The 27,025-nt window shown below is 34.5% G+C and overlaps 2 protein-coding genes and 1 non-coding gene across 3 annotated transcripts; 2 read left to right on the forward strand and 1 right to left on the reverse strand.

Annotated features, from left to right (window-relative positions):
• Positions 1-10,026: 10,026 nt before the first annotated feature.
• On the forward strand, positions 10,027-10,110 carry TRNAL-CAA (transfer RNA leucine (anticodon CAA)). Its single transcript has one exon. It is a non-coding gene; the product is annotated as a tRNA-Leu (tRNA).
• Positions 10,111-10,186: 76 nt separating this feature from the next.
• LOC139890870 (pentatricopeptide repeat-containing protein At5g09450, mitochondrial) lies at positions 10,187-12,756 on the forward strand. The gene is made up of 3 exons (XM_071873798.1): positions 10,187-10,269; positions 10,350-10,641; positions 11,694-12,756. Exons 1-3 carry the CDS (start codon positions 10,232-10,234, stop codon positions 12,579-12,581), a joined length of 1,218 nt encoding a protein of 405 aa, XP_071729899.1. The 5' UTR covers positions 10,187-10,231; the 3' UTR covers positions 12,582-12,756.
• An 11,125-nt stretch (positions 12,757-23,881) lies between these two features.
• LOC139887869 (uncharacterized) lies at positions 23,882-26,447 on the reverse strand. Its single transcript, XM_071870919.1, has 4 exons — positions 26,069-26,447; positions 25,315-25,973; positions 24,322-25,198; positions 23,882-24,245 (listed from the first exon to the last, which is right to left on the reverse strand). The coding sequence occupies exons 1-4, from the start codon at positions 26,142-26,144 to the stop codon at positions 24,073-24,075; spliced, it is 1,785 nt and encodes a 594-aa protein (XP_071727020.1). The 5' UTR covers positions 26,145-26,447; the 3' UTR covers positions 23,882-24,072.
• Between the last annotated feature and the right edge of the window lie 578 nt (positions 26,448-27,025).

Consider the following 27,025-nt stretch of genomic DNA (forward strand, 5'->3'; position numbering starts at 1 on the left):
CTGTTGAAACAAAATGTAGCTCCACATCTCTTTTTTGAACATGATCCTTTATGAAATGATATCGAACGTCAATGTGCTTTGTCCTTGAATGCATCACAGGATTGTTGGTAATAGTAATTGCACTTGTGTTGTCACAGTAGATTGGAGTTTTTGTAACATGAACACCATAGTCCTTCATCTGGCTTTGCATCCATAGTACTTGAGCAGTACAACTACCAGCAAAAACATATTGTGCCTCGGCAATAGATGTGGACACAGTATTTTGCTTTTTGCTCGTTCAGCTGACTAGCCTACCACCCAGTAACTGGCAACCACCAGTAGTACTTTTCCTGTCTATTTTACACCCTGCAAAATCAGCATCTGAATACCTTATTAGCTCAAAATCCTGGTCTTTGGGATACCAAAGACCTTGTTTAGCAGTACCTTTCAGATACCTAAATATCCTTTTTACTGCTAGCAAATGTGACTCTTTAGGATCAGTTTGATATCTGGCATAGAGACAAGTGGCAAACATAATATCTGGTATGCTAGCTGTGAGATAAAGTAGGGACCCAATCATACCTCTATATTCATTGATATTGACTGGTTCACCATTGGGATCAGTATCAATTTTGATAGATGCTGCCATTGGAGTCCCTATATCTTTTAAATAGGTCAGACCAAATTTCTTTAACATATCTTTGATATATTTATCTTGACTTATAAAAATTCCATCATCAAGTTGTTTAATTTACAATCCTAAAAAGTATTGCAAATCTCTTTGTAAGCTCATTTCATATGTCTTTGACATAAGTTTTGAAAAATCTTGACAATGTTTCTCATTTTTAGATCCATAAATAATATCATTCACATAAATCTGTACCAGCAAGAGATCACCATCTATCTCTTTTGAGAATGTAGTGGTATCAATTGTTCTAACTTTAAAACCTATATCAGTGAGATACATATGAAGTGTCTCATACCATGCTCTTGGTGCCTGTTTGAGGTCATAAAGAGCTTTGTCTAACTTGTAGACATGGTCTGGATATTTACTGCTTACAAAACCAGGAGGCTGTTTGACATAAACTTCTTCTTGCAGCTTCCCATTTAGAAATGCAGACTTAACATCCATCTGGAATACCCTAAAGTTCATTTTAGCAGCATATGCCAAGAACAATCTGATAGCTTCCATCCTAGCCACTGGAGCATATGTCTCTCCATAATCCAATCCTTCTTCCTGTTTGAAACCTTGAGCTACCAGTCTAGCTTTGTTTCTGATCACAATCCCATCTTCATCCATATTATTTTTGAAAAACCACTTGGTACCAATGATCTTCTTAGTTTCATCATCAGGTTGAGGTACCAATGTCCAAACCTTATTTCTATCAAACTGAGAGATCGCTTCTTGCATAGCTCTTGCCCAGCTTGGATCTTTGATTGCTTCTTCAGGACATGTAGGTTCAATGGTAGATACAAAATTTACATGCATACAAAAATTGCTGGTTGCATGTCTTCTTGTTTTAACACCACTGGCCAGATTACCAATAACTTATTCAATTAGATGCTCCTTTGTTCATCTAGTATTATGAACAGGTGAGCTTGTTCTGGAACACACAGCATCTTGATCATCAGCTGGCTTAGAGGAATAAGCAGCAGTGGGAGACAGCTGTTCATTTTGAGTGTAACCAGTACCAGCTTGAGATCCTTCGGAACCAGTAGACCTATGCTCAAGTTGTAAAACTTCAGTAGAGCCAATAGGTCCACCTGGTTTAGACACTGATGGAACAGAGTGTTCCATCTCATCATCAGAGAACCCAGTAACATGAATTGGTGAGGGATTTGCTGCTGGTTCTTCTTCATCATCTAGAGCTTGCTGAGTTGGCTCTTCAAATAGTAACTCCTCATCATCTTGACCAGAAGATGAAGTAGGGGCAGTTTCATCAAATGTAACATTAATAGATTCTTCAAAACAAACCCCTTCTTTTATTGAAAACCATATATGCCTTTGACATGTTGGAATATCCAAGAAATATACCTTCATCAGCCTTAGCTTCAAACTTGCCTAGTTGATCCCTATTGTTTAGAATGAAACATGGAGTGCCAAATACATGAAGAAATGAAATTGAGGGTCTTCTGCCTTTGAGAACTTCATAAGCAGTTTTATGATGTCTTTTCACTATTAAAGATCTATTCTGGATAAAACCAAGTAGTGTTCACAGCTTCTACCCAGTATGAATTTTTCAGCCCAGACTCAGCCAACATAGATCTTGCTGCTTCAATGAGAGTTCTGTTTCTTCTTTCTGCAACACCATTCTGTTGAGGTGTTCTCACAGCAGAAAAGTTCTGTAAAATACCTTTTTCAACACAAAATTCTTCCAATGTAGCATTTCTGAATTCTGTACCATGATCACTTCTAAGCTGCTTCACCAGTTGCCCATTCAGTAGTTCCATTCTTTTGATAAAATTGATAATTTCGTCAGCAGCTTCACTCTTTTGTTTCAGAAAGAATACTCAAGTGTATCTGGAATATTCATCAACAATCACCAGTGTATACTTCTTCCTACTATAGTTGGCTATATTAACAGGACCAAAAAGATCTATATAAAGTAAGTGAAATGGCTTCTCAACAGATGAAATCTGCTTTGACTTGAATGAGGCATGGTGATGCTTCCCTTTTTCACATCCAGGACACAATCTGTCCTTCACATAAGACATTGTGGGTAGCCCAAACACCAAACTTTTACTAGATAATTTGTGAATATCTTTAAAGTTGAGATGTGAGAGTCTCTTGTGCCATAACCATTTGAGGTTGTCTGCTGCCTTTGAATAAAAGCAAGTATCAGTTGTTGTGACTGCTGTGTTCATGTCAATTTGATACATGTTCTCATGTCTTTTGGCTGTCAGCAGTGGCTTCCCTGTCTTATCAAAAAGAGTGCCAATTTTCCTTCTGAATTGAACTATCTTATTTTTGCTTGTCAGTTGGCTTATGCTGAATAAGTTGCGTTTAAGCCCAACGACATATGCTACATCTAAAAATGTAACATTCCCATTTGTTAAAGTACCAAAACCCTTTGTGTAACCCAACGAATTATCTCCATATGAAACAACTGGACCATCCTTTTCTTGAGAGTCCATTAGTAGGGACTTACTTCCGGTCATATGTCTCGAATATCCACTATCGAGATACCAAATTTGCTTGTTTTGAATGTCCTCCACAGTAGCTAAGAGATTAGTTCTTTTTGGGAACCCATCCAAGGATGGGTTCTGAAAGAGTCATCTTTGATGATCTCTTCCTGTCTGCTGGTTTGCTTGAAGAGGCAGCAGCAGATGGGGCAGGGGTTAGAGTACACCGGTTAGCTAAGTGAAACTTGCTGCCACACTTGTAGCATTTTCTCACATTTGATATCGGTGACTGGTCATACACTGAGTAAATGGGTGCATTAAGATCAGGTCTGCTTTCAGATATGGCAGCTATGAGCTGGTCAAGCTTGACATACATTATCTCAGTGATAGATGACTCAGCACATGATTCCACAATTTGGTTCACATTAGCTTTTCCCTTAAGGGCAACTTTCTTTTTAGAACCAGTACCATAATCATGGTATACTGCTTTGTCTTTGTTATTTGACGAGCCGGTGTGGGAAGTTACTGACCTGTCAGCTGATACCGGTCGATTCGTGTGAATCTTGATTGCTACCTTTGACTTGCCAGTATTGCGTTTTGCTGGCTTGTCAGCAGCTACTGGTTGACCAGTACAATTTTCATCAACTGGCTCTGCATTGGTGGAATTTGAACACGAAGGGGAATCAATTGTTTTTGACTTTCTTTGATTGCTTTCAGTGATTTTCCTTTTAATGCGTCTTTCTTTTGGAGTCATATAGTAAATGATTGAGGGATCGGTAGTTTTATCAATTGAAGTACTGGTTTCCTTGGCTTTTACTTCATCCTCCAAAATTTCTTTCATGGACGGTGGTGGGGTCTCTGTAGGTCTGACAAACTTATTTGTTAAGACCTTTTTACCCTTAACTATCTTAGCAAAAGTATTTGGCAAGACAGCTTCAGGATCAATTTCAAGAATGGGGTCCATAAAAGTAACTTCTGCAAGAGCAGCAGCAGCAGCATAGTCACCAGCAAAGAAGGCATCAACTTGGACAGGCACCTGCTCATTTACACACTTAGCTGTGCGTTGAGCGGACGTACACCATGAAGCAACAACCTTCTTGAGGTCGTTTAGCTGGTTCTTAACATCTGCTGCCTCAACGTGAAGAGACTTTAGAGCAAAATTTTGTTTTTCAAGATTTGAAATTTCATCCTTCAAGATCTTAATTTCATCAATTTTGCTTTTAAGTTTATCATTTAAAGATTTGTTATCATTTTTCAAAACTTCTTCACGCTTACTGCCTCTACATAGATCAAATCTTAGGTAGTCAAACATTTCAGCTTTTTCATCATCAGTATAAGTTCGAAAATTATCAACCTTATACAGCATTTCAGTTTTCCATTGAGGTGAATCCTTTTTCAGGTCAGCTTCCCTCATATCAGACACAAATGTGCTACCATTATCATCCTCATCAGACTCCTCGACCTCCTTGGCCATCAAACATAGCTTTTTACCAGAAGCATAACCAGTACCATCATCATCAGTATCACTGTCAGAAGATGAAGAAGAACTGGTTTCATCCCAGTCATGATGCTCAGTAACTAGAACCTTTTCTGGCTTCTTTCCCTTCTTATCAGTCTTTGCATTCTCCTTCATCTGAGCTTTCATAGCTTTGTACTTGTTTTTGTACTTATCAGCTTTTGAGAAAGAGTTAGCATGTGAGATTGAAGGTTTCCTGGACATGCATTCAGCAGCAAAATGTCCAACCTTCCCACAATTGTAACACTCAGATTTAGGGCCTTTGACTGATTTGCTATTATACCTAGCACTCGGCTTCTTACTCCCTTTGTATGACTTGATGGTTCTATTAAGATTGAACCTTTTAAACTGCCTAGCCAGTAAAGCCATACCTTCAGCAACCCTTCCACATCATTTTCATCATCACTACTCTCCTCAGACCCAGTACCACTCTCCACATCATCTTCAGCTGACTCTTCTTCTGCTGTCAACTTTTGAACCAGTAAAGCCTTTTGAGCTTTCTTTTTAGCAGCAGCAATAAGAGCAGTATCATCTGTTTTAGAAGATTTTGAAGTGGTGGGGGCAGACTTAAAGTTTTCTTTTAAATTTAGTTCAAGTTTGGCTTCTGCCTTCTCGTGGTTCTAAAGTGTACCATAGAGAGAAGACATGTTAAAGTTCTTTAAAGTCTGGGTGATTCTTAGAGGGTCAGTCACAGGTTTCCATTTAGCTGACAGTGAGTCAATGAATTTGTTTACTTGTTCAAAATCGGTATATTTGATTTTCAAAGTAAGCAGGTCAGTAACTAAGGAGTTAAACCTAATGAAGGTTTGCTTAAGGGTCTCATTCTTATAGGCAAAGAACATTTCATACTCTCTTTTCAAAGCAATAATCTTGTTCTGCCAAACCTCATCCATGCCTTCATAAGTAACATCTAGATAGTCTAACATAAGCTTGGCATTCAGTTTTCCCTTAATCAGTTTGAACAGGTGGTTAGGTAAAGTTATAACTAACAGAGTTCTTATCTTAGGGTCAAGTCCAACACTACGTTTGTCCTCAGCATCCCATTTGGCTAGAGTGAGAACAACCTCTCTGCCATGAATGGCAGGAGTGTCAGTAGTAGCTGGAATGCTATCAATAGTCTCAGTTAGGACAAATGGACCATCTGTGGCAATACCAGACATGAGTGGGTCAATAAACTCCAGGTGAAGCATGAACCTTGCCTTCCAAGTTTCATACTCATCTTCATCAAATTTGGGTGGTCTATTGGATGAGCCATTTTCACGGTAAGCTATATTTGAATATGCAGCTATGAGATAATTCAGATCCAAGATATTAAAATATCAAGACTGAAGCTCTGATACCAGTTTTTGGTCCCTTGATAAACAACAGGAGTATTGTAGAGGGGGGGTGGGGGGTGAATACAATTCTTTTAATTAATTTAACAGTTAAACAAAATTTAGTATTCAAGCAAGTAAATTAAATAGAGTCAAAGGTAATTTTTTAACGGTTATTCTTTATTGATTAAATCAAAAAGAATTACAACTATCCTTGATGGAATGATTGTTGGTTGATACAGATTTACCTAAGTATAGCTACAGAGTGTGTTCTAAGCTATTACACGTTTTGGACTCTAAATAAACAAACCCACACCACTAGTTGTTACAATAGTGGATACATCAATTTATACTAGTACTATTATCCGTGTAATTGTTCAGTTGTCTACTGGTACATAGGATGTCTGTACTTATGGGGACAACTGCATCAGAGAGCGTGCTCTCCTCTTTCCTCTTTGGTAGCTATTTGCAGGAACACCCCAATTCGATTTGATACCACTATTTGTTTAAACAAATAGAATGTTGTGTTCCATAGGCATTGACAAAGTATAACACATGTCTGCACATGCGTTAAACTTCTACATTCCTACGTGGTCTTGTAAGGTCACTTGTCAGCCGCTGACACGTGTCCTTTTCTGTTCAACTTTGTCTTTGACTTCTGTTGAATAGTACGATTGATGTAGATCACTCAGGAAACCACTATGCTTATAATGGAGCATAGCTGTCTTGTGTAGTAAGCTGCATTCCAGCTATGCTGGTTCTTCATTGCTGAGTTACTTGATATTCTTGAATTGCTGGGTACACATCCTGTGCTAATTGAAGAATACTGTCTACCTTGTGCTGGTAGACTAAGCAGCAAACAAAACACTCGACACAGTAATATTTATTGTCTATACATAAACAAACTTGTGCTGGATGCACATAACATTTTAGTGCAAATAAATTACAGTTTTGTCATAATTAAATCCTTAATTATTTTGGGGACTCAACATATAAGTAATAAAAAAAATAGTGTTAAAGAAATCGTGTGTTTAGTAAAAAGATTAGAACTTGAAATAGATGTTTATAAGATGGGAAAATTGTTTGAAAATGCGTGGAACTTTCACCAAATTCCTATTATATGCATCCAACTTTCAAATCTCCTATTGTATGCATTCAACTTTGAAATCTCTACTATTGTAGGCATTTAACCTTTTATAATAGGTAACCTTCTAGGTCACCTTTCCAAACATTTACATTATTAGTCCCTCATGTTTGTAAACCTTAATTTCATTAGTCCTTCATGTAACTTATTACCCTAATTTCTTTAACCTTTCGTACATCTTCATCCATTCATCATTATTTAGTATACATTTATTTGTAAATTCTTTAACTCAACATTATAAATTATAATTCATATTCGTATACACTTGTATAATTCCACCCAAATTCACTTTTATAAATCCAACAGATCTGAGTTTACGGGCATAAATCCATCGAAAACATACATCACATATCCAAATCAGATTTCTACTTCATCATCATTCATCTTCAACACTAGAACGAAGCAGATTCAGAAATTGTTCATCATCATCTTCGTCGTTCATCATCATTAACAGATTTAGGTGTTTTTGATTTTGAAGTTATATCAATAATCTGAGATTAAGGTCTGAGTTCCTAAAGCTAAAACGCACCTTCTTCAACCATCAGATTGATTTAACAACTCCAAAGTTGTTTCATATCTAGAAGTCAAAGTTTATTGTTCTTCGGTCAACAATTTAATTCGAGTGGATTGCTGAGTTTTAGATGTAATGATTTAGTTTTGAGTGTTTACAAGATGATAACAAGCTACTTTAATTCAGTTTATGTTATCTGAAAATCTCTAAAATTCAACTTTGATCTTCAATGTCCATATGCAGAAGTAGCTAGTGTTCTTCTTCGATTTCCAAATTTTATTGTTATTTTATTTGTGAATCCTCATCAAAAAGTGTTTATCGCTGACTATGAAGGCTTGAGGAATTAATTTTCAAGATTAATTTCATCAATTGAAGATTTGATGTTCATAGCAATTTTTGACGAATTGTTGTTGCAGGAAAGGAAATGAAGATTTAATTTCATCAATTGAAGAAAAAGAAATGAAGAGGAGATGAGGTATGATGATAAAATGGGGTTTTAATTTTTTTCAATGAATTTCAAAATGGAACTTAATGGAAAAAATTAACGAACGTTAAATTGAGGGACCAACCATGTAATTTTTCTACATATTGACATGCTACCTGAGCTATAAGTAATTCAATGCATACAATAGTAGAGATTTAATAGTTGAATGCATACAATAGAAGATATGAAAGTTGGATACATACAATAAGAAATTGCAGATGATGGTGGCGATATTGTAGAGTGGTTACCAAAATCCTGAATCAGATTGTAACCGATCATCACAAATTAAATCTGGTGATTTAAAAAATAAACCAAAAATAAAATATAAATATGTAATATACAAAATTATCCTCATGTATTTTAGTTTTTGCAGTTTTGTACATTTTTGTGACTCTCATTTGAACTGTTCTCTCTCTCTCTCTCTCTCTCTATATATATATATATATATATATATATATATATATATATATATATATATATATATATATATAGGAGCAGAATCAATGGGGAAGTAACCAATCGGGGGGAAGCAAAAAAAAAATCGTTTTTTTATGAATTTTTTTTCAGGCATCAAGATCACACGAAAATATGAAGATTTAAAAAAGACACTTCGTGATGAATGTTATTATTTTGGCTGAAAAACGATCGACAAAAATAACATTCAAGATAATATTGATCGTGAAGAATGTTAACGTTTTTTTTTTCTTTCATATTTTGTGAAGTAAAATTTAGCCCTATTTAGAGTTTAGGGTTAGGGTTTAGGGTTTAGTGTTTTGGGTTTAATCCCAAAATCCAAAACCCTAAACCCTAAACTCTAAACCGTTCGTGTTAAAAACTCAATCTAAATCCTAAATCTAAACCCTAAACCCTAAATTTCTAAACCTTAATGTCTAAACCCTATAAACCCTAATATCTAAACCCTAATATCTAAAACCTTTCAACATACGCTCGAAAACACGATAATTGTTATATATTAATTCTTCGAGCGTTTTCCCGCCAAAATAAAAACATTATCACAAAGTGTCTTTATTAAATATTCATATTTTCATCCAATGTATAATGTTCGTGAACAAAGTTTTTTCAAAAAATGAAAAAAACACATTTTGCTTCCCCCCGATTGGTTAATTCCCCCTTGATCCAACCACTATATATATATATATATATATATATATATATATATATATATATATATATATATATATATATATATATATATATATATATATATATATATATATATATATATATTCGATATGAGGGAACCCATAGAACCAAAGCAAAAACAAAGCACTTTGTTATGAATGACGAACATGAATTCAATTCATCAACCCAATGCGTTTTAAATTATATATCAATATGAAAGTTGCTTAAAATGTTGCATCTTATGTTCGTCAATCGTCATTGTAACGTGAAACATTATATAGATTATGAATTTGAATCATGAAGAAAATGTTGGCTTTTTGTCTTTATCATTTTTGACAGTGCAAAGTGAATCAAGATTTTTAAGATGGCTCATTTTTTCGATTGTGCATGAACTACTTCATTCGTCTTTCTTTGATCCGTTCTCATTAGATTGTCACCGGACGACGCCAACAATTAAAAGTAGGCGTTCTACTTTTTCATGAATTTTTGAGGTGCAAGAAGATACGAGTATAGTTGTTTATGTCATTGTCATAAGTATTGGTTTGTTTGTCTTTAACTTAAGTGCAATGTTGTTAAGATCGTGATCAATTACTTGTATCAATTAAATAATTGGATTTTGTTAATGAGATTCAATATAATCTATGTCAATATGTATCTCAGCTAAATCTTAGGATATAATTTAATTTAATTTAATTTATGTTTTTTTTCTAAAAAAAAATACTCACAAACAAGATCTTGATATGACTAAATATGAGTTGCATAAAGCTACTAACTTTACATATTATGAATTAGTACAATATCACATAACATAAAGTCAGGATGGCCGAGTGGTCTAAGGCGCCAGACTCAAGTTCTGGTCTTCGAAAGAGGGCGTGGGTTCAAATCCCACTTCTGACAATATATTACATTATTTTTTACCTTTTTTTTATATTTTTTTTATATTTTTATTTTTGCATCTGCTATTTATCTGCAGATAGCCTGAAATTATCAATCTGATGGTGAATCGGTGTGTTAGAACATGGCGGCTGCTCGATCACTATTCAGTGGAATCATAAGGTAATTAACTAACTTGCAGCTCCTTTTAATTTCTGATGATTTTCTTAAACCCTAACTTTTACATGTTTTCTAAACCCTAGAAACCATACACAAACCAATGGTTTATGGAGGTTCTTATCTTCATCATCGTCTTCAATTTCTTCAAAAACGGATATCGTGTACGATGAATCACCGATTTCAGTTCCGGAACTACCTGAATCTGATTCAGGTGATGATTTGAAGAGCAGAATTTTCCGGTTGAGATTACCGAAACGTAGTGCGACTAATGTGATTGAGAAATGGATTAACGAAGGACATCAGATTACGATTCATGATCTCCGTCGCATTTCGAAAGATCTTCGTAAAGCTAATCGCTATAAACATGCTCTGGAGGTTAGATTATTTAACTGTTTTTGATATCTTCATGTTACTTTATTATTATAATGTGACCAGTTTTGTGCTTATGGTGTGGTTAGATATGAAGGCCTGACTCACTGAGTTATTAGTACATTATGATTATGTTATTCAACCAAGAAATTGACTAGATATTGAACACCTTGGCTTTAGTTCTAGAGTCGGTTATCGAAAGTTCGATATTCAAACACGTAATACAGGAATTACTTAGAAGACGATAATATTTTTTTTTTTTTTTGGGGGTTATATCAGCTCTCCGTGATCACTTTTTCGCTTCCAGGTTTCTGGCATGAATATTTTATTAACTGGCTATGTATATGTATAATGAGACTGCATTCTTCATGAGAATTTTCATGTAATATGGTTCAGTATACGGGTAAACGGATAAGGTTTTCATGTACAGGCTACCCAGGAAAGGTGAATGTACGCGACCTAACCGAGCATCCCGTGACCGTTTCCGACCCCAAGATATGTTGCTAGTTATCAAGACCCCGACCACTAAGCACGTATATTTATTTATTATTATTTTTTTAAAGCAAACAAGTATATTTATATATTATAAACAGTATGTACAATACAATGTGAAGTTACATATACACAATGTTATGATAACTAAGGACTATGCAGGTCGCGAATAAATTACAGAAGCATTTAGGTGGTAATAAAATAATATGCTTTAGTATGAACACTGAAAAATGTCATCATTTGGTTAGTTGGTACACTTGTTGCAATACTATTTCTGCATGCTAATTCGAAAATCTAGGCTTTTGTGAAGCTCTTTGTATATGGAGAACGAATATTTTTGTCTACTTTAGATGAAATGTTAAAGCTATTTGTTGAAAAAATTGGTGATTCTATGATGATACTGTCATAATAACTTATCCGAGTATCAGCAATGAGAGTATGCTATTTCTTTTACGAGGACAAGTGTACAACTTCTTATAATTAATGATTTTGGATCATCTGTACATTTCTGTGATTGTTCTCGTTAGCATCGATTAAATAATGAGTAAAAATATATGCATTTGCAGTTATCAGAGTGGATGGTTTCACGTGGAGAATTTGAATTATCTGACTCCGATTATGCATTCCGCATCGACTTAATGACAAAAGTTTTTGGTATAGATGCTGCCGAGCGATATTTTGAAAGTTTACCCCCCACTGCTAAAACAACTGAATCTTACACTGCACTTCTCCACTCTTATGCGGCATCAAAACTAACATCTAAGGCAGAGGATCTTTATGAAAAGATGAAAATATCTAACCTTTCATTTAGTGCATTAACATACAATGAATTAATGACATTGTACATGTCAGTTGGGCAAGTGGAAAAGGTCTCGTCTGTTGTTAAAGAACTTAAAAGCCAAAAGGTGTCCCCTGATATTTACACTTACAACCTTTGGATAAGTTCATGTGCTTCTGCTTTAAAGATTGATGAAGTTAGAAGTATTCTTGATGAAATGAATACTTGTGAACATGGTGCAAATGAGATTTGGGCAAAATATGTGAATCTTGTAAAAATCTATCTTACATCGGGTCAACTAGTCAATTCAGGGCTTAACTCTGTGGTTGAAAGTGAGAAGGGTATCACACAAAGAGAATGGATAAGTTACGATTTTCTTATTATGCTTCACTGTGCGTTGGGAAATAAGGATACACTTGATCAAATATGGAAATCACTAAAAATGACAAATCAAAAAATGATTAGCAGAAACTATGCTTGCATATTATCTGCATATGTGATACTTGGCCATTTTAATGAGGTTGAAGAAGTGATTGATCAATGGAAGAAGTCTGCTACAACTGACTTTGATGTCTCTGTGTGTGATAGGCTTGTTAAAGCCTTTCAAGAAGTTGAGTTGATTGAAAAGGCAGAAGCTTTCCGTATGCTGCTACCAGAGAAGTGCGACCCACAATGAATTCGAGCAGAATAAGGTTAATATCTGGTAAATTCGTTATTTTACAAATAAAGGTTTCATTTTCAAGTGGCAAATCAGTTGGTTGGGTTGAAATGAGTAAGGGCGAAGATGTACTCTGTCACACTTCTTATTTACTTGGTCTTTATTCATGAATTTATATGATATCAAACACTCTGTCTGTGACGATCGCTCCAAATCCATATGGACGAACACGTCATTCATTGATTTCATTGCGAGGTATTTGACCTCTATATGATACGTTTTATAAACATTGCATTCTTTTGAAAAGGCATACCATAAATGAATATTTAAATCAAAGGTTTTCGACATCTGATGATTTCTACATATAGACAATCACCATAAATAATAGTTTACAATAGTACTTCCGTTGATAATGCAGTCAAAATAAGATACATGGTGATGATTTGGTGAATGCAACGTTTCCTTGAAAAATATGTCATGTAAAACTCCATGCACATAGCTTGTCTAACATCTAAGCAAACAGCGGAAGACTTCTAGGAAACCTGAGAATAAACATGCTAAAAAGTGTCAACACAAAGGTTGGTGAGTTCATAGTTTTAATGTTTCGTATAATCTGCATATAAAGGTGGATCACAAGATTTCAGTTGTTTCATCCAGAAACGTTTATCAAAATATTCTACGAAATTGAGTACCCTGGTAACTAAACTTAACGTATATATAATTTGTACCCTTTGTATAATCATCTTAATAATACACGCAAATCAACGTGTACGCTTCTCAAATAGCATACGTCCGTTAAAAGGCTAGTGCTCTAGCTCGGACGGGGATATCAAGCCCTATGGATCCATATATAACTACTCGCGCCCACCAGTTCTTATAACCGGCGGTTACTAGTTACCAAAGCTAAGGGATTTTCGGTTCAAACTCGGTGTAGAATTTAGTATGTACTTGTATCCATTGCGTTTAAAATAAAGTGCATGTATTCTCAGCCCAAAAATATAGATTGCAAAAGCAATTAAAAAGGGAGCAAATGAAACTCACGCATATAAATATTGTATATCGGTTAATAAAGCATTTGCATGTATTCTCAGCCCAAAAATGTAGAGAGTAAAAGGGATCATATGAAACTCACGCATATAAATCTGGTATTTTCAGTATTTATAAACAGTCGCATGTATTCTCAGCCCAAAAATATATTGAGTAAAAGGGATCATATGAAACTCACACAAAATCAGTTTTAGTATTTGTATCCATTTAGTAAAACAATTTATAAAACTGCGCATGTATTCTCAGCCCAAAAATATATTGAGTAAAAGGGATCATATGAAACTCACACAAAATCAGTTTTAGTATTTGTATCCATTTAGTAAAACAATTTATAAAACTGCGCATGTATTCTCAGCCCAAAAATATATTGAGTAAAAGGGATCATATGAAACTCACACAAAATCAGTTTTAGTATTTGTATCCATTTAGTAAAACAATTTATAAAACTGCGCATGTATTCTCAGCCCAAAAATATATTGAGTAAAAGGGATCATATGAAACTCACTGTTTAATATTGATATACAATATTGCAGGAAAGCACGTAGACGCATCTGAGATGATAAACACGAGGTTTGATTCACAAAAAATACCCCCGAACATTACCCATAACCTCCTTGGCAATAACCCATAATTTCCTTAGCTCTAGCTTGCTCGAAAACTCATTTTGAAAATTACTTGGACAGCACTCCGTCGTAATATTTGATGTACATTATTATTTTTGTATCGCAAAAATAATAACACTAATAATAAAAAAAATAATAAGATTAATAATAATCTTATTAATAATAATAATAATAATAATAATATAAATAATAAATAAAATAAATACGGAGTAATATGTATGTGTGTGTTTTTTTTCTTTCTTTACTCGGCAGAAAATGTTGCAATTTATAGAACCTGGCCTGAAATCTGGAGTCATGCGACTCGCATGGAAATGGCCTTCTGGCCATGCGACTCGCATGAGGACCAGGGACAGCTCACATTGTTTTTGTCCTAACATTTGTCGACATAATAAAATATAAATATAATATATATAATTTAAATTAATTAATTATATATTATATTAAATTCACGTGCATAGTTGACTTGTAATTTTTGTTCCGATAAGTCGTACGTTGTCACTCGACTTATGTCCCGGTTCCGGTTTTTCGAACGCCCTTTCGTACGCTGAGAAAACTTGTACTTTACGTTTCGTGAATCGTACCTTTGTCAAAATATAGTCTTAAATCATCCATAAAATATACCACTGTAGCAAAGTTACTGTAGCAAAGTCAATTTTTACTGTAGCAATTCACTGTAGCAATTCACTGTAGCAAAGTCAATTTCACTGTAGTAAATAGTGATTTTCAAAAACACTGTAGCATTTTGAGTAATGTGGCAATTTGAAAACACTGTAACAAATTAGTGTTTAACTGGTTCATCTTAAACGCTTTAGTTAACTTATCTAAATATCAATCGAATCAATAATCGAATGTTACTATCGTTTACTAAATAACTTGAAATCATATATATTCAAATAGATATATAAACTAATAAGTTTAATGTACGGTATCATGTAATTAAAACTTTGTTACGTTTTCAAGTTATAGTATATATATGTATCTATTTACATATAATGGTTCGCGAATCGTTGAGAACAACCGAAGGGTAATTGAATAGTTCAAAATTTTGAGATTCAACTTCATAGGCTTTGCTTATCGTGTCGAAGTCATTAATCATTTAAGATTAAGTTTAAATTTAGTCGAAATTTCCGGGTCATCACAGTACCTACCCGTTAAAGAAATTTCGTCCCGAAATTTGAGTGAGGTCGTCATGGCTAACAATAAAAATGTTTTCATGACGAATATGTGTTGATAAATAGAATTTTTATCACCGTTGAATAATATGGATAAAACAATCCAATTACTCGAAGCGTATGAGAGAAGTTATCGTAATAGAGTGAAATGGAGAATAGAGATTCGTCTTATCTCTTGACGTAGTAACGTTTGATTTCCAGAATTAAAAGAAAATCTTTGAAATATATACAGGATTTGATTCACCGGGATTTAAGGAAATTAGGATCCACTTTAATTAAATGTGGTAACCTGCCCTGGCTACTTTGTCCGGTATTTCCATTATAAATTGACTTCTTCCGTTTCATAATATTCACCACCCTTAAAACTTTCTTCCCCAATTAATACATTAAAAAAAAATTGTGAAAATGCTCAATCCAGTTCTGGTTCTTGACCTAATATTGACGTTTGCCACAATCATCCTTCTTTTCCAGCTCCCACCAGAAGAATCTGTTTATTTCTATTATGCTCTAGGGATTGTTGTATTTATCATTCTCCCGTGTCTTTATATTGCTATACGCATTGATATACACGGTTTGTAATTTCAGGTTTGTTATCGGGCTTTATATCTCCCCTTATATTTTAATGTCCCTACTCCTGTCTTCTATAATCATTGTCATTCACAGTTTAATACTCCCTCCTATTTGCTGCGATTTATACTCCAATTTCTATTTCGGAGCTTTGTCCCTTCGTTTCTTCTTCTTGCGATTAGGCATCTCTTGTAATGGTCCAGAATTCGTAGGTATAGAGTTTTGGATGAACATAGTTATTGTTCTGAGAAAGTAATCATAATGGCACGATCTTGATTTGTTAAATTACCAAAATATCCGAAAAAGACCGAATCATCAAAAAATATTTTCTTGATATGTTTAGAGGTTAAAAGAGTTATGTAACATGGTTCATGATGAGGGTGGGATCTGTGAACCTTTATCACGTTCCATTAGAAACTCAGCATGACTTACTGTAATATAATCACGTTGATCAAGTGTCATTATATTATACTAACTCATGCTTCAGTTCCCAACACTACTTCAAAAACATCCATTTTTCAAAATTTTTAGAAATTAGAAACTAAAATAGTTTCTTTTATGATGTAACACATATAGCGTGAAGAGATAAATAATTTCGGATGATAATAGTTATGAAGATATCTTCAGAAATATCGAAGATATTTATAATGAAAGATATGATAATATCTTAGAATTTCTAATATCGAAGGATGATGAAGAATATTGTCCGTAGGGGTTTAGTATCAGGAGCAAGGTATTCGTTAATGACTTCAGCAGATACTGAATCATTTGTATTCTTTGAAGGCAGGTTTAGTCTTTGTGATTTATCCACAACCCTCCTTCATACTTTGCTCAATCCGTTTTCCAGTTTCAAACCTTCTCTTTTTCTCAGCTTTACCACCATATTATTCTTTATCATCAAACTTTTGACTGTTAAGGTCGTTTACAGTTTTTGCTGCTTCATCAGCATTGTTCCAATTTCAGAGAACTAGTTTCATAGTTTGGGGTGTTTTTCAAAAACTTCACATTCGAAGTATGTAATTCGAGGAGGTAGACGTTATATGTACACATATAACTGTTGGCGTAGACGTGCTGCAAGATTTCAAAATACTGATTGCAAATTCCCGATAGTTGGAATGGCAACTATTGTTACAAGATGTGGATGAGTACATGATAGGGTTTCAATGTATATATAGTGATTTCCGGAGAGTTTCAAATAGCAGAGTGACGGAGTCGCTGGTACATTTACTGCTAATATGGTGGAACATAAAAGGGTTCCCCAGTAACAAAAACGTATATGCCAAAGTTATAAGTCTGAAAGGTCGTCGTTGACTAGTTGAATGGGTGATAATACTGGATACTTTTAAAAAGGAATTGCAAGGTTACTTTCAGTAATAATAATGCCGAAGGATTTATCACAGATACGTGTTAAAGTTTTACTTAGGTTTCGAGAGCTTTCCAGATATATGATTATAAGTACAAATCTTTCTTCTCGTAGATTTCGTGTAGTTGGTTTGTCTTCTCGTTTGTTCATTAGTTGAAGTGTTTCCAAGAATTTCGATGGGTTTGAACGCAAAATATAATCATATGATGTTCTAGTACTGTTCTGAATTCAAAGCATGGGTTTCGAAGCATGGTTTTGAAAGATGTAGGAATCTAAGAGTGATGTTTTTCGTTTAATCTTGACTTGGATTCTGATCTATCGAAATCAGAATATGAAATTGAATGAAAATGGTTATTCTGCGATGAACAGATACGTATATCTATAGGTTTGAGCAGTATAGTTAATGATTGCTGAATCAGAATTGAAGAATGTATAGTGTAATATATTAATGTGGAATTTATATATTTCTAGGGTATTACCTACCCGTTAAAATATTCTCATCATTAACAGTTTGTACAAAAGGATTTTCAATTACAATCTTTATGAAAATATATGTATGTATATTTCCTTCAGATGTAATATAGATTTAATGAGTTATTAAACTCATTTGATTTTCGGTTGGAACTAGAAACGAATAATCTCTTCTATATTAAAGATTACATAATCGTCGCAGGATATTTCTCCAATGAAGTTATGAATTAATACTTCATCGTTTATGGTTATTAGTATTCTTCGGTGTCTACGGTGCGTATGAGGTTGATACTCGTGGGACAGATTGTGAGGTTAAGGTTTATGGTGCGGATGTTGTTGTTGTCGGTACTGGTACCGTTGTTGGTTGTGCTGCTGGTTCTGGTGGTGCTACCGGTGCTGCCTGTGATGCCTGCAAATTGTGCATCATATTCTCCAAAGCCACAACTCGAGCGCGAAGCTCGTTAACTTCTTCTATTATTCCGGGATGATTGGCGGTTGGTACGAGAGGATGAATAAAGTTTAAAATTCTAGTTATCATATAATCGTTGCGAAATATCCTGGAAATTAGGGTAAAGATAGTGTTTCGAACGGGTTCGCCGGTAAGTGCCTCAGGTTCCTCACCAAGAGGTGAATTCGGTTGGTGGAAAGGATCGCCTTCCTCTTGTCTCCATTGATTAAGTTGATTACGAACCCATCCCCAATTCATCCAGAATTGGTGATGACTGATTGGTTGATTCATTCCGGTTACACTGCTTTCGGAACTCAGGTGGAAATTCATATCGGAATCCGAAGAACTCGAATTACTTGCAGAATTCATCTTACACGGTTAGATAAATAATTTTCGATGTGAAATGATTTTCGAATATCGGATGATATTTTAATTACATAGAATACCTTTATATAGTACAAAGGATCCGTAAATTATGGAGAAACTTTCGGAAACTGTCAAGTAAAGGTAACAGTAACAGATACGCTAAGATATTCATTTTGTCTATACACTAGTCATGCAATCCATGCAATAAGGTGTGTCTAGACTACAAATGATAAGCAGGTAATTTTCCACACAAGGAATGATAAGCAGGTAATTTCTAACAAAAAAATTATAAGCAACAACTTTTATCATGCAGACATGGTCGAAGTCCAGACTCACTAATGTATCCTAACAATAACCGGTTAGACACACTAATGCAAATTCTGGTTCGCTAAGACCAACGCTCTGATACCAACTGTGACGATCGCTCCAAATCCATATGGACGAACACGTCATTCATTGATTTCATTGCGAGGTATTTGACCTCTATATGATACGTTTTATAAACATTGCATTCTTTTGAAAAGGCATACCATAAATGAATATTTAAATCAAAGGTTTTCGACATCTGATGATTTCTACATATAGACAATCACCATAAATAATAGTTTACAATAGTACTTCCGTTGATAATGCAGTCAAAATAAGATACATGGTGATGATTTGGTGAATGCAACGTTTCCTTGAAAAATATGTCATGTAAAACTCCATGCACATAGCTTGTCTAACATCTAAGCAAACAGCGGAAGACTTCTAGGAAACCTGAGAATAAACATGCTAAAAAGTGTCAACACAAAGGTTGGTGAGTTCATAGTTTTAATGTTTCGTATAATCTGCATATAAAGGTGGATCACAAGATTTCAGTTGTTTCATCCAGAAACGTTTATCAAAATATTCTACGAAATTGAGCACCCTGGTAACTAAACTTAACGTATATATAATTTGTACCCTTTGTATAATCATCTTAATAATACACGCAAATCAACGTGTACGCTTCTCAAATAGCATACGTCCGTTAAAAGGCTAGTGCTCTAGCTCGGACGGGGATATCAAGCCCTATGGATCCATATATAACTACTCGCGCCCACCAGTTCTTATAACCGGCGGTTACTAGTTACCAAAGCTAAGGGATTTTCGGTTCAAACTCGGTGTAGAATTTAGTATGTACTTGTATCCATTGCGTTTAAAATAAAGTGCATGTATTCTCAGCCCAAAAATATAGATTGCAAAAGCAATTAAAAAGGGAGCAAATGAAACTCACGCATATAAATATTGTATATCGGTTAATAAAGCATTTGCATGTATTCTCAGCCCAAAAATGTAGAGAGTAAAAGGGATCATATGAAACTCACGCATATAAATCTGGTATTTTCAGTATTTATAAACAGTCGCATGTATTCTCAGCCCAAAAATATATTGAGTAAAAGGGATCATATGAAACTCACACAAAATCAGTTTTAGTATTTGTATCCATTTAGTAAAACAATTTATAAAACTGCGCATGTATTCTCAGCCCAAAAATATATTGAGTAAAAGGGATCATATGAAACTCACACAAAATCAGTTTTAGTATTTGTATCCATTTAGTAAAACAATTTATAAAACTGCGCATGTATTCTCAGCCCAAAAATATATTGAGTAAAAGGGATCATATGAAACTCACACAAAATCAGTTTTAGTATTTGTATCCATTTAGTAAAACAATTTATAAAACTGCGCATGTATTCTCAGCCCAAAAATATATTGAGTAAAAGGGATCATATGAAACTCACTGTTTAATATTGATATACAATATTGCAGGAAAGCACGTAGACGCATCTGAGATGATAAACACGAGGTTTGATTCACAAAAAATACCCCCGAACATTACCCATAACCTCCTTGGCAATAACCCATAATTTCCTTAGCTCTAGCTTGCTCGAAAACTCATTTTGAAAATTACTTGGACAGCACTCCGTCGTAATATTTGATGTACATTATTATTTTTGTATCGCAAAAATAATAACACTAATAATAAAAAAAATAATAAGATTAATAATAATCTTATTAATAATAATAATAATAATAATAATATAAATAATAAATAAAATAAATACGGAGTAATATGTATGTGTGTGTTTTTTTTCTTTCTTTACTCGGCAGAAAATGTTGCAATTTATAGAACCTGGCCTGAAATCTGGAGTCATGCGACTCGCATGGAAATGGCCTTCTGGCCATGCGACTCGCATGAGGACCAGGGACAGCTCACATTGTTTTTGTCCTAACATTTGTCGACATAATAAAATATAAATATAATATATATAATTTAAATTAATTAATTATATATTATATTAAATTCACGTGCATAGTTGACTTGTAATTTTTGTTCCGATAAGTCGTACGTTGTCACTCGACTTATGTCCCGGTTCCGGTTTTTCGAACGCCCTTTCGTACGCTGAGAAAACTTGTACTTTACGTTTCGTGAATCGTACCTTTGTCAAAATATAGTCTTAAATCATCCATAAAATATACCACTGTAGCAAAGTTACTGTAGCAAAGTCAATTTTTACTGTAGCAATTCACTGTAGCAATTCACTGTAGCAAAGTCAATTTCACTGTAGTAAATAGTGATTTTCAAAAACACTGTAGCATTTTGAGTAATGTGGCAATTTGAAAACACTGTAACAAATTAGTGTTTAACTGGTTCATCTTAAACGCTTTAGTTAACTTATCTAAATATCAATCGAATCAATAATCGAATGTTACTATCGTTTACTAAATAACTTGAAATCATATATATTCAAATAGATATATAAACTAATAAGTTTAATGTACGGTATCATGTAATTAAAACTTTGTTACGTTTTCAAGTTATAGTATATATATGTATCTATTTACATATAATGGTTCGCGAATCGTTGAGAACAACCGAAGGGTAATTGAATAGTTCAAAATTTTGAGATTCAACTTCATAGGCTTTGCTTATCGTGTCGAAGTCATTAATCATTTAAGATTAAGTTTAAATTTAGTCGAAATTTCCGGGTCATCACACTGTCTGTTGTAGCTTTAAAATTCCTAAAACTGTATGTGGCCTGTCAATTGTGAACAATTTTGGCCGAGGCCGGCTTAGTTTTTACATCAGTTTTTGCATTGGGTTTTGATGTATTTGTTTGAAAATCTAATTGTCAGACACACTAAACTGAACAATCTTAGTCACTTGTTAAAAGTTGAAATGATAAATACAGTTGAGTTATAATGTTATATCTGGTCACTCTATAGTGTGTCAACACAGATACCGTCATAGAATGGATACCGTTGGTAAATCCGTGATCGGTATAATTGACAGGTATCGAATATATACTTAATCAGTCGCCTTTACACCGAACAAAATTAGTTTCGAGATTCATTACACTACGCGAACCAAATTAACACATAATCACAATTACTCTTAACTATGGTTAGGTAGCTCTGTCCCTGATCATACTCGCCGTTGAACCAATGACCAACGGTGGTGATAATCGTTTATGTTTGGAAACTCATTTGACACTTCATGTCTCCATTTGGTATTTGCAACTTGAACATTGTGAATCACAATTTTCAAAGGCAACTAAATTAAAGTAAATTGTACATAAATATCTTGGTATGACCAAAAGGTGACCGGTGGTCAACTTATTCTTAGTCTTTTCTAAAACTAGTGGTAGGTGAAGTTGTAAGCTAACTTCAAGATGTTGGTGTATTGGTGTATTGGTGATAACAAAGGTGGGAGTTCGATCTCCATGAGTTGCAAATTATTTCTTATGTAGATCCGGGTTCAAGAAATACATGGGTCATAGATGATGTGGGTTTGGGCCAGGCCATCATTTGGCCCATAATATGTGAAGACTTTTTCTTAAGCATGAAAAATGGGAACAAGAAAGTAAAATGTGGGCAAGATGAGAATAACAACTAGTCAACAAATTTGAGAATAATAAGGAATAAGCCTAAGGAAATAAAGAATAACTCAGTAAATGGAAATTGAATTCAACAGGATATATTATTTTTTAAAATTTTATATTTCATCTTTATCAATTTGTTAGCTAGTCTACTATTTAATTCTTAGGTAGTTTCCAAAAGTTTTTAGTTGATTATTTTTATTTTGAGTCAATAAAGTTTAAACGAGAAGGTTTTTTGTTATCTTGAACCAAGAAGGTTCTTCAGGTTAAACCGTAAAGAGTTAGCGATTATTTTGTCTTTGTTGTTAGCCACGATCCTTGATCTGCATTATGTGGTATAGATGAAGAAGAGTTGGAATTCCTTTAACAAGTCAGAGCCACATTTTAATCTGGAATCCGTTCCCGAACCTCCTGTAAAGACTTTTTTGCTCAGTTGGTCCCTCTATTATACCCCAAATCGCTGGTTTGGTCCCTCAGTTTTTAATTTGGCAATCAGAGTCCCTTTATTATTTTAATTTTGCAATTGGAGTCCCTCCGTCAACTGGACATCCAAATCGAACGTTAACTCTCATCATGTGAGTTACACGTGATGGGTATTATCGGAATTAAATTTTTTTTTTTTGGTATTTAATAACGCCAACGGGTAAGGTCCCCACTTTCATCCTCCGCTTTTCACTCTCTTCTCACTTGAAACCCTAATTCATTTACATAACGTATTAATCAGAAATTGGAGCTACAAATCGATAACAATGGAATGCTGGTGTGGTCGACCTTGTGTAATTCGAATATCTGGCACTGAATCTAACCCTGGACGTCGATTCTATACATGTGAAAAAAAGGTAAGATTGTTTATGTTGTTTCGAATTTTATGAAATAATTAACAAGATGTTAGCATTTCCTGTTTATGTTGTTGCTCAGATCACTAGGTGCGACTTCTTTGCTTGGTATGATCCTCCAAATACAATCAATGCCCTAGCTACACTTATGAATGCCAAAATGGAAGTGGATGAAAAGCTCAAAGATGCAGAAAAAAGAGAGACGAATTGGAAGATGATGTGTATATTTAGCTGGATTGTGTTTGGTATTTATTTTTTTAGTCATTGAAATTGTGGTGTATGTATGATGTACTTTGTAAAATGGTAATGGTAATGGAATGAAGCTTGTTTTGTTAAATTTTGCATCTGTTTTATATCTGTATCAGTAACCTTACAACACAAGACAATGACTCCAAGTGTAGACAATAAATTGTAACCAAAGTCATACAGTGTAACCAAAAACACAAGACAATACATTGTAACTAAAGTGAAATGACAAACATACAGACAATACATTGTAACTAAAGTGAAATGACAAACATACAAGCATTACCAAATGTCATAGATTCCAAAAGTCAACATAAGTACGTAGTACCAGTTACCAAATGTGCTTAAACTTACCAAAAGACAACAACACACCTTAATAAAATACAAACATTGTACCAAGTCACATAACAAGTTTTAAGTAGACATAAAACACATGATTAAAACACAAACCACCACCAACATTCACTTCTTCTTCTTCCCTTTTCCAACTACCATTGTCTTCTTTGAAGATAGCTTAACTTTCACTGTCTTTTTTGTCCACTTGTTATCCACATTCCCACTTCTTTTCTTCTCACCTGTACAAGTACTCTTATTGTGTCCATAAGTACCACATGTGCCACACTTCTTTAGCTTGCCTATAAATATTAACAAAATAAATACCATATTAATTGAAATGGTACTAGATGTAATTAATAAATAAAATGAGCATACCTTTTGAGCTAAGTTTACCACTATCACCAATGACATCAACTTCATTTTTGGACAACCTTCTTTTCTTTTTTGGACGACCAGGTGTGGAAATAGTCTTTGGTGATACCAGAGTGAACATGCCTTCTGCCTTTGGCCATAAGCTTCTCCCATTCAATGGCTCAATGGTGTATTGGTAAGTTTTGATCCATGTATCTAACAAATACACTGGATGAACCCATGTTTCTGGTTCACCAGTTTCCAAACCATTTTCACTCATGTTATAAAACACTGCAATTGCATGCTTACAAGGTATCCCTGTTAGTTCCCACTTTCTACAAGCACATGATCTAGTCTCCATATCCACAACATATTGATTAACTTTTCCACTCACTTGGTACCTTTGATCTCCACCCCATAAGACAGTACACTGGTGAGCCTCAGATTTGATTTTCTCAAACAATTTGGTGGCTGCAGGTGTTAAAGGGCCATTAGTCTTGGAAATGTTTTTCTTTACATTAACAATTCTCTTCATGCAATACTCTCGGATGTATTCTAAAGCTGTAACTATGGGTTTGTCACGTGCATCAACTAACCATCTGTTGAAACACTCACACATGTTACTGAGCAACACATCTGATACAGCCCTTCCTGTAAAATGACTCCTTGCCCACTGATGGGCAGGAATTTTAGCTAACCAAACAAAAGCTTCATTATCAAACTCCTTCAATTGTTGCATAGCCTGCTCAAACTCAGGAACTGTTGTTACACTAGCACATCTCCACAAGTGATTCTTATAAGCAACACCCCTGAAATCCCCTTTCATATTCCCATGAATATGTCTAAGGCAATGTCTATGCTCAGCACAAGGAAACACATTTGTAACAGCTTGTATTAAACCCTAACAGCATAAAACAATAAAAGTTAAAGTAACTAACCATTAACAGCTTGTATTAAACCCACTTGAACACTACCTTCAACCTCCTTTTTATGATTACGAATTCTCTTCTTCCTTACCCCTTCTTCATCACTTTGAGAATCATAGCTTTCAAAACCATCATTGTTCAACACTTCCAATTCTGTACCCTCAATATTGACCTCATCATCTTCAAATGAGTTACAGCCATTTCCCATAAACTCTACATTCTTATCAATGTTAAAATTAAAATCTTTCATCTCTACATGAACATCCAAAATCTCATTTTCATCATCAACAATGTAATCACTATCCTCAGAGTCACTACCTTCACTGTTATCACCCTCTACTAAGCTCCCATCACTGTGAACACCACCAACTACTAAGTTATCATTATTAATTTGTTCTGACCATAACCTCTTCCCTTTAATATCCTCATGTTCAGCATACACATCAATTTGCCTATAAATCACATCACCATCTTCTAGACAACTAAGCAAATAGTCCCTATGTTCATTATCATTTAAAAGATTTAACCCAGTATCCATATTTGTATTGGGTTTAAGAAAACGATATACCACAGACCTGGTGGGATCATAACCTAATTCTTGCATGACTGAATCCAGTTGTCCTAAACAAAACTTTTCAATGTCAAAACAATCAATGTAATCAATTTTACCTTCTGTGTACACAACTTCACTACCCATTCTAAAATATCCACCATGATGTAACACAATCGTGAACAAATCAGGGTATACATCTGAAAAATGTGTAAAAAATTAAAGTTAACAAAACAATTACCTAATAATATTTAGGGTTCCACAGAATTATGAGCTTTGGGTGCATAAAACATACCGTATAATTGGTCGATAGCCTTTTGATCAGTTTCTGATGTACGAATAGTCCATGAATCATCCATTGAATCATCCATTGATAATCAATTTTGCTTTTAGGTTTTACTTCGTGGTTAACACTATTTGGAGGGATGAGTGTGAAAATCGGTGGATAAAAGTGGGGGACCATACCCGTTTGGGTTTATTCAGTACCAAGAATTAAAATTAATTCCGATATTACCCATCACGTGTAACTCACGTGATGGGAGTTAACGTTCGATTTGGATGTCCGTTAGACGGAAGACTCCAATTGCAAAATTAAAATAATAAAGGGACTCTGATTGCCAAATTAAAAACTGAGGGACCAAACCAGCGATTTGGGGTATAATAGAGGGACCAACTGAGCAAAAAAGTCTCCTGTAAATGAAGATTCTGAACCTATCTATGATACCGATGAAGAGTAGGTATAAAAGGACGGAGTGAATCTCACCTGGTCGCCTTCGGGATTACTAATCATCGGTGAGATAGACTTGAGGATGAGTATTTTTGAGGAAGAAGAGGATTCTGAGTGTAAGTTTGCAGCGGGTGCTAAAATAGATGAATTCGACACGAACATTTACAATGAAGATATTCATACTTTCACTTGTGAAGATGTTGATATAAAAATCAACTTTCACGATTATTCATTCATGGCAGTCACAGAAGGCCGCCAAAGCCCGCTAATTTCAGTCTTTGATGTTGTAGACTCGAGGACGAGTCTTTCTGAAGAAGGAGAGGATGATGTCGCGTTCAAGAAATACATGGTTCATAATGATGCGGGTTTGGGCCAGACCATCATTCGGCCCATGATATGTGAAGACTTTTTCTTAAACATGAAAAATGGGAGCAAGAAAGTAAAATGTGGGCAAGGATGAGGATAACAACTAGTCAACAAATTGAAGAATAATAAGGAATAAGTCTAAGGAAATGTTTGCTAAAC

The sequence above is a fragment of the Rutidosis leptorrhynchoides genome, chromosome 2 (assembly GCF_046630445.1).
Source record: "Rutidosis leptorrhynchoides isolate AG116_Rl617_1_P2 chromosome 2, CSIRO_AGI_Rlap_v1, whole genome shotgun sequence".
NCBI classification, from domain to species: domain Eukaryota; kingdom Viridiplantae; phylum Streptophyta; class Magnoliopsida; order Asterales; family Asteraceae; genus Rutidosis; species Rutidosis leptorrhynchoides.